Source organism: Silene latifolia, chromosome 3, assembly GCF_048544455.1.
Source record: "Silene latifolia isolate original U9 population chromosome 3, ASM4854445v1, whole genome shotgun sequence".
In the NCBI taxonomy this organism is placed as follows: domain Eukaryota; kingdom Viridiplantae; phylum Streptophyta; class Magnoliopsida; order Caryophyllales; family Caryophyllaceae; genus Silene; species Silene latifolia.
Genome location: NC_133528.1, coordinates 63,849,335 through 63,858,635, shown reverse-complemented (window position 1 = coordinate 63,858,635; position 9,301 = coordinate 63,849,335). Strand labels below are relative to the sequence as shown.

The 9,301-nt window shown below is 38.7% G+C and overlaps 2 protein-coding genes across 2 annotated transcripts; both read right to left on the bottom strand.

Annotated features, from left to right (window-relative positions):
• Positions 1-3,334: 3,334 nt before the first annotated feature.
• LOC141649159 (uncharacterized) lies at positions 3,335-3,871 on the bottom strand. The gene has a single exon (XM_074457856.1). It carries the CDS (start codon positions 3,869-3,871, stop codon positions 3,335-3,337), a length of 537 nt encoding a protein of 178 aa, XP_074313957.1.
• Positions 3,872-7,722: 3,851 nt separating this feature from the next.
• LOC141649158 (uncharacterized) lies at positions 7,723-8,232 on the bottom strand. Its single transcript, XM_074457854.1, has one exon. The coding sequence runs from the start codon at positions 8,230-8,232 to the stop codon at positions 7,723-7,725; it is 510 nt and encodes a 169-aa protein (XP_074313955.1).
• Between the last annotated feature and the right edge of the window lie 1,069 nt (positions 8,233-9,301).

Sequence of the window (9,301 nt, the reverse complement as noted above, 5' to 3'; positions counted from 1 at the left end):
CCACGTTGCTCAGGACACCCATTAAACTCCTTGTGAAGCTTACGATAATGATGATCAGGGCATAACCATCGAAGATTTCCCCTTTACACATGCTTACGTGATTGCTTCAAATATTCTGATTCAACATCCCCCCACACAATGGGCAAGCCTCTTTCCCATGTGGAGTATGTCCAGAAAGATCGTCGTACGCCGGAAAATCAGTTATTGTACATAATAACATAGCTCTCATATTGAAACTTTTCTTCTTATAATCATCAAACACTGGTATACCTCTTTCCCACAGAATCTTCAGATCATCAAGAAGTGGTTCCAAATACACATCTATGTCATTTCCAGGTGGTCGAGGGCCAGATATCAACAAAGACAACATTAGATACTTTCTTTTCATGTAAACCCATGGGGGCAAATTATAGATGGCCAACACAACTGGCCAAGTACTGTGTTGGGTACTCATGTTTCCATGAGGGTTCATTCCATCTGTGGAGAGCGCTAGATGCAAGTTCCTTGCTTCTTTGGCGAAGTCAGGATATTTAGCATCAAACTCTTTCCACTGTTGACCATCCACTGGGTGTCTTAACTTTCCATCTTCAATCCTTCCACTATTATGACAAGTCAACATTCTTGCATCTTTTTCATTCAAATAAATCCTAATGAATCTTGGTATTATTGGAAAATACCACAACACCTTAGCTGGATCCCTTCTTTAGTCTTATAACGCCATACAAGCAGTGCGGACAATATGATAATTTCTCATAATCTTTAGGGTACAATATGCAGTCATTGGGACAAGCACTTATTTTCTAATATTCCATGCCCAATTCTCTAATCATTTTTTAGCCTCATATGTCCGACTCGGAAGAACATTACCATCAGGAAGCATGTCACATAGCAAAGATAGAAGATCCGTAAAACTCTTATCACTCCACCCATTTGTCCCCTTCAAGTTATATAACTTTACCACCGTGGACAATTTGGTATACTTATTACAACCAGTAAATAAAGGCATTTAATATTGACTCAACTTCTCAATTAAATCATCACCATTTATTTCCCCATCACCGGTAGCTTCAAAATCATCGAATCCATCATCTTCAGCAAACTTCTCACCTAAAGCAACTTCAGGTGTAGGTTAACGATTGTTTACACAGACATCATATCCCCCATCCCCTATATCTAAACCAGCAGCTTCAGGTGTATGATTATTTACCTCTACATCTTATTCCGTATCCTCATTCTCTAATTCTCCATGAAAAATCCAACGCCTATAATCTCTACTGAAACTATTATTTTCAAAGGGTATTTTGACATCAGGGATAGGCAAAACCCTAATATTACCACATCTATTACAAGGGCAGGGGATTGATGTGTGGAGATGAAAATTTTCACTAACGAAATTGTAAAATTCACCAATTCCATCATTATAAATGGGATCACTAATTTCACCATCAATCATCCAAGTACGACCTATATATAAGCCAGTAGCTATGAAAATGAGATTACCTTTTTCTAAGCTATAAAGATTAATAACGGCGACGACAGCAAAGATGACTTGTTCACCATCAGTCATTCTATTATTAATACCTTTGAAATTTCATTTATTTTTAGGGTTGCATAATCGAAGACGGTTCTTATAAGAACCGTTGTAATTGTGCATGCATGCATGAGGTGAATAATGGTCAAACAACTAATAATAATAATAGGGCATGCATTGGTAAACTAAAATCACAAACTTTTCAGTTTTCACAGTGGATCTGTTTTTACAACGGTTTTAAGAAGCACCGTTGTTAATTGGTGTAATATGACAACGGCTTTAAAATAACCGTTGTTGATATATGTAATATGATAACAGCTTAACAAAGAACCGTTATCATTTTGTCTTATTATTATTATAATGGTTCCAATTCTTATTATCTTATTATGCCATTTCCATTCTTTTTTATTATTATAAGTAGAAAGTTAGTCATTATAATATTTTATTTGGTGGATTCTCTCTGAGTGTAAGGACTTAATTAAAACGTAACAAATAACATAAATAATTAAACTTTAATTCAAATAACCACCATAATCAAAATATAACTCATAATGTCAGATAATAATTAAAGACTTAATTAGAATCTGATGAAGTATTATGATAGTCTTCATGCCCAATTTCGGCATAGATCAAGTAGTAGATCGACTCTTCATCATCAGCGGGCAGCACAGGTGGAATGGCCTCTTTCTCCCATGGCATAGGCAGGGTGGCAGGAATGTGATGCCTCCTGTAATGTGTCAGTAGATGATGATCAACATGGGTCACAACCCATAGATAAGGGCCCTTTTATCTAGCATCCGAATAGAAGTCCTCTTTCCCTATATCTTTCCCCGCAAATCTAGCCCCTAATTTTCTTACCTAACGAAAATTATCATGGCAGTTGGCTTCGTCAAACTCGATAAAAGCAAAGCCTATAAAACCTTGCTTGTTTGTAGACATAGAGTACGCTTTTTTAACCGCATTGAAACCGGAGTCATGAAGCATTTGCATCAACCACCCAAAATTAGGGTTTAAACCCTTTCCATTCACATCATAACGAACTGGGAGATTATAGAGAATGCAAGTAAAAAGCTGTGCATAACGAGAACGTGATTGTAGCTCCGATACACCAGCCATATTTTTTTAGAGAGAAATTAAAGAGTAAATGTTTGATAATTTAGATTTTGACCTAAAACATTATGAAGACATATTTATAGAATTATTTTGGTCAAATTGAATATTATTGGTCAAATTAAATATTTATTAAAGCTCTGATAAAGTTTTGCATGCAGTGGTCAAACTGAGAAATCTAATCAAATAGTGACAACGGTTGAATTGAAAAACCGTTCTTTCATAATTGAAAATGATAACGGTTACAAGAAACCCGTATCTATAACATAACGAAGGGTACCACAAACCATTGCTGGTGCTAATTTAGTAACGGTTTTTGAAATGCCATTTTCTTAAATTTGTAACGGTTGTCTAACAACTGTTGATAAGAGAGATTTTATAATGAGCTTTTGGAAACCGTTAAACGTTTTTGATAACGGTTTATTAAGTAGCCGTTGTCACATTATAATAACAACGGTTTTTGTGGAAAACCGTTATTCTCATTATCGCGATCTAGGTTTCCGCCAATATTTGGAAAACGGTAATCTAAGTGTCGTTATTAAAAGCATTAAACTGTTGTGATACGCTCCTTACTGATTGCCAGATTTGGCGTAGTGTGAGTGATCAGAAATGCCAGCCAGGATTAGTCAGGGCCCTGTCTAATTTAGACCAGACCCTAGTCTGATGATCTTGTTTATTATTCCAAGTAAGATCTCAACCAGTGCAGGACAAGTCATCCAAATGATAAGTAGACATGCAAGAGTTAAAAGCCAGCATTTCCTGAAGAACGGGGGGATTGTTGCTAAGTTTTCCATCCGGGACTCGAACTACATTAAAGTCCCCAAGAACCAACCAAGGCTCAGAAGTACTAACAGCTCTTAAACCAGACCACAACTGCTCCCTTTCCTGAGCATTATTACTCCCATAAACCATGCTCAAATAGAACTGGAAGTTAGATTCATAATGTTTGAGTTGCAAATGAATAAACTGGGCTTCAATCTTCTGATGCAAAATAGCAGTAGTTTTAGGATTAAGAAGGACCCAAATCCTACAATTATCGTGTTTGTCATAGTTACATATGACAACCCAATCTCTAAAATGTTTATGGATAATTTTAGTAGCTCTGTTGCTTTTCACTCTAGTTTCCAAGATGGCTAAAAGATCAATTTTATTAGTCCATAAGAAATCTTTCACTTCACTATATTTGATAGGGCAATTAAACCCTCTCACATTCCAAAAGGCAATCCTCATGATTGAATAGGAGGAGGGTTACCAAGTCCACTAGCAACTACCAGAAGAGAACCTGAGCATTCTGAGTGTTTTTTAGAGCACAATTCAGAAGTCATAGATGGACCAGAAGGGGATCTCTGGCCTAGTGCATCACATTCTGAGCCTAATTCCCCAACTGATCCACTACCAACTCATGAACTGGCAGGTACCACCTAGCTCAACAGCAAGATCCAAAGGAAGATTCAGACCCTCAAGAGTGATTTCTCCTTATTCCAAGGCATGAAACTTATTAGCCATAGACAAATAAGATCCAATATGTGAGTATGTTTAATCCTGGTAGATTTTTTTGAATAGGGAATGGTCCTAGTTGAGTCAGTCTTTTTCTCAGACAGGACTGACCCCTTTCCACTAGAAGCAAGAGGTCTTTTCAGTAAAGATGTTGTAGTAACAGGGCATGAGTGGGAAACAATAGGGACAACAGGGAGAGAAGTCTTAGGATGAGGGGATCTCTGACCTAGCCCTAAGCATTCTGAGCCTACCTTCCCCTCATCCTAAACAATCTGCACCTGCTGACCTCTTAGCCCACCATTATCCAAAGAATTATTCAAAGAGCTTGCCTTAGGAGAAATAGGAGCAGTATTCTACTTAAGCCATTTGCAAGTAGAACTTTTATGTCCCAACTTACCACAACCTGAGCAGTAAAAAGGAACCCACTCATATACCACTTTTTGAGAGCACTGGCCCAGGAAAAGAGCATTAACAGTCACATAATCAAACAGTTCTTGAGAAACATCTATCTCAACCATGACTCTAGCAAAAGACAATTTCTCATTATTAGTTGTGGCAAGATCAGCAAACAGAGGTTTTCCCAATTTTCCCAATTTACTAGCAATCTTACTAAGCACAACATCTGACCACAAACAGGGATCAAGACCAAGGAATAAAATCCAAACTGGGACCCTAGCCACTTTTCCATTTCCAGAGAGAAAGATGGGTACCATTGCTTGAGGATAAGAGAATTACTACCTACCATCCAGGGATCCTTTTGAAGCACAGATGTCATAGCCTCAAGAGAGTCAAATATGAAGGCAAACCAACCTTTTTTATAGTATTGAACTACTAGGAGTGCTATAGAACTCCAATGTTTAGATACAAACTCCTGAACAGTTTTCAGAGTGGGTTTTGCACCTATAACATGACCCATCAAAGTAAATTCCCAGTGTTTTAGTTCTTTCTCAAAATCAAAAGCATCTATGTCAATTTCATTAGCTTGAGCACTTTCTTGACAGTAATAAAGACTCATCCCTGCCTTTGTAGGACCCTTAACTACATTAGACCACGATTTGGTTTTTGACGGAGATGCAACGGTTTTCGCAACTTGGGGCACTTCAGTAGTGTGAGTAATTACAGTATCATCTACAGGCATATCAGTATGTACATGATTTACAGCTAGAGATTCAACAGTAGGAGTAACAATAATGGGAGTGACAATCATATGAGATTTAGTACCACTAGAATTATTAGGGTTTGGGAGTGCAGCTGAATTAGCCAAAATAGGAGCAGCAATAGGACTAATCATACGAGAAGATGAAGGTTTTATACAAGTCTAAGAAGCTCGAGCAGTAATAGCGGACTCAATCAGCGCATTCACTATCCCCGATTTTCGTGGCTGGGTTTGACAATTCTCCACAGGTACAACATCTTTTCCACCATTTGAACTATCAGACGAAACCTTAGCTACTACTTCATCCGTCCCTAACCTTGATTTAGCAAGACGACTTCGAGTTTTCACCATGGAAATCAAAATAATAGAGCAGAAGAACAGAGTGTCGTGGAAAAAAAGATCATACGTAAAAAAAGAGAGAAAAGTTGTTATAGAGAGAGAAAAGTTATTATAGAGAGAGAGAGGGTCGGTTTATTTCTATTTGTTCTATCCATTACTATTTTTGTTGTTCATATATTAAAAAAACCAAAAAAACATAGACTTAAATTTCGCTGCGACATTATTATCGAACAGTCTAACATACTGTTCAATTCATTAAATCCGAGTAGTTTTACATCACTTTGTAGCACGTCCTTCTTACCCGACCAAGGTAATGGGAGGATGTTACCATCTCGGTTTCCCGAGGCAGTGAAATCGGAGTAGCAATTAAGAAACTACTTATATAAATAATAAGTTTAGTGATTTACAAACAAATGAATAAATGAATAATAAATGTGAACAACACATTTTACAACTTGTCTACCATCTAAGCCATCTATCTATGCTACTCGACTCCAAGTCCATTGCTCTTCCTGTCTCCTGCGAGACATCAAAACAACCTGTACGTAACACCCTTATACACCAAGGTGCCTTACCAAGGCCACCCTAGCATATCTAGATGCAACCATCTCAGTTGCCCGAGGTAAAGTATATCAAATAGACCATCCAAGAACATTTATTAAAATATATCAAACTGTTTAATCAAAGAACAACTCAAGTTAAACCAAAACTATTTACAACCAAAACAAACAAAAAGAAACTAATGTTTAACTGTCAGCGGAAGCTAGCTAAGCGATCGGTGATGACTTGACCCCATCCAAGACCTGCAAGCTTTATCCACAGCTATTACCTGCTAAATCAACTACTCACCATCCCCGAATGGATCACCAAAGTTTTGAAAACAATAACGGGTCAGTCAACTGCATAACCAAGATAAAAAATCACAACACAAACCAAATACAATCCAATCCAGTTGTAGTAACCATCCTCTAAACTCTATTAGTAACCAGTAACCGACTACACACCAAAGTGTGTAGCCCTGCCAGGTTACCCATCGCAAGAGATAACCCCCACCGCTAGTGGGGGGACCGCAGCCTTGCCCACTTAAGCCCCGCTCATTGCAACGAGCGAGCCCAGATCATTACTGTGCATATCCCCCTTGTGACGGGAGTCACAAAAGCTGAACATAGGGTTGGAATCATCTCCCGAAAATGGTCCTAAAATAACAGTACCAATCAATAATATAATCTCAATCAAATAAAACATTTTATACAGTCAATCACAATAAATCTCAAATCAATTACACAATCAACCGAGTAGGGAAACCCTACCTTATTCGCAAGTTCCGTAATTCAACAACAACGAGGCTAGAATTGATCTTCTACAAAATCATTACCTAGCAAAGAATAATCAAACAATACTATATTATAAACCATTACTAATCAACCTTTGCCGCCATCCTAACCCAAATTAGGGCAAACTCCAAAAGACAACCACAAACTGACTAAGAAAACACCAGAGACTTACTAACGAAACCGATATGGAAAAAGAGATGTTGACTCACGATTGTTCAAACTAGACTTGGGAGTGAATAAAATTATTAGAGAAGTGGTAAGCGTAGTTTAGGTTTTTGTAAAAATAATTTAGTAACTGGTATCACGTAATTTATAACCTCTAATCTCCTTCATCAAAACCACCGAAATTAATCCCGTCAGACCAGGTACTCGGCCGAGTACGACCTACTCGACCGAGTGTCTCACAACTCGGCCGAGTGCACCGAAAATAATAGCCTATTTAAAAGCACTTGACAACTTACTCGACCGAGTATGGACTACAGGACCGAGTAAGCTAAGACCAGAAAACCATAGTATTACAGTCTTCCCTCCTTAAAACGAACTTCGTCCCCGAAGTTCACACCATACCTGATACAACATGCAAAACCAACCCACTAACAAAGCAACTCGATAGGACACCTAACTAAAAAGATACCAACCCTGAACCCAACTATAACCAACTATTGTCCACGCAACCCGAAATACAACCAGACCGACCTCAACACTACCCCACAAAACACATGCGACCATCTCCTACCGCCGTTAAAAGTCAACGGTTACGACCCCGTAACCAAACATATCTGCTCAAAATGGTCTGGGTAGCGTTCCCTCACAGCTTCTTCTGACTTCCAAGTGGCTTCCTCCACGTTATGATTAGACCATAGCACCTTAAGCAAGACGGATTCACCATTCCTCGTCTTGCTTACTTTACGATCCAATACCTCTTTTGGTATCTCTGCATAAGTTAGAGCTTCATCCAACTCGATTTTCTCAACATCGAGCACATGTGATGGATCACTCATATATTTCCAAAGTTGTGACACATCAAAAACATTATGCACCTGATCAAGAGATGGAGGTAAAGCTAGCCGATAAGCTACTTCACCTACCCGAGCAAAAATCTTGTAAGGACCAATGTACTTCTTACTCAACTTCCCTCTCTTGTCAAACCTGATAATGCCCCGCATAGGTGACACTTTAAAGAGAACCTTGTCACCCACTGCAAACTTATTATCTCTACGATGTAGATCCGCATAACTCTTTTGCCAATCTTGAGCTGCCTTCATCTTTTGTCGAATCAAGTGCACTTGCTCAACCATATCTTGTATCATTTGTGGTCCTAAAACCACAGCCTCAACGCTATCATACCAACATACCGGACTTCTAACCTTCCTCCCGTACAATGCCTCAAAAGGTGTCATCCCGATGATCGTGTGATAGTTGTTGTTGTATGAAAACTCTATAAGATCAAGTCTATCCTCCTAACTCCAACCAAACTCCATAACTCAAGCTCATAACATATATTCTAAGGTCTTGATAGTCCTTTCAGTTTAAGGTAGTCCCCATCAATTCCTGCAGCTCTTGCAAAAACCGAGATATAAATCTCGTATCTCTATCTGACACAATATCCTTTGGTACCCCGTGTAGTCGTACCACATTCTTCTTGTATCCCAGAGCCAATTGAATCTTACTCCAAGTATCTTTCATTTAAATAAAATGAGCTGACTTTGTCAAACGATCGACGATAACCCAAATCAAGTTGTTACCGTGCTGAGTTCTTGGTAACCCCACAATGAAATCCATAGAAATTGACTCTCATTTCTATTTCGGTACTTTAAGTGACTGAATCTTACCTTGTGGTCTCCGTAGTTCTCCTTTTACCCTATGGCAAGTCAAACACCTAGCCACAAACTCTGCGACATCTTTATTCATACCGGGCCACCAAAACGTCTTCTTCAAGTCCTTAAAGAGCTTATCACCGCCCGGATGTACCGAATAAGGAGTAGAATGAGCCTCCATCATGATCAACTTCTTCAAATCAGCATCATTAGGTACACACCACCTCCCATCAAAGCGAACACTCTCATCTGTTTGGATAGAAAATCTCGAAACTATACCATCCCAAATCCTTGTCTTCCACTCCTGAATCTTGGGATCAAGTTCCTGTTTCCTTTTTATGTCATTATAAAGTTTAGGCTCGATAGTCAAATCACCAATAGCATCTCCCTTGCAAATTATAAGAATCGCCATCTTAGTCATCTCATCCCTCAGTTTCACCAGTGACATGGCAGTGCATAGCGAATGCACACTATTTCTACTCAAAGCATATGCAATCAACTTAGCCTTCCCCTCATG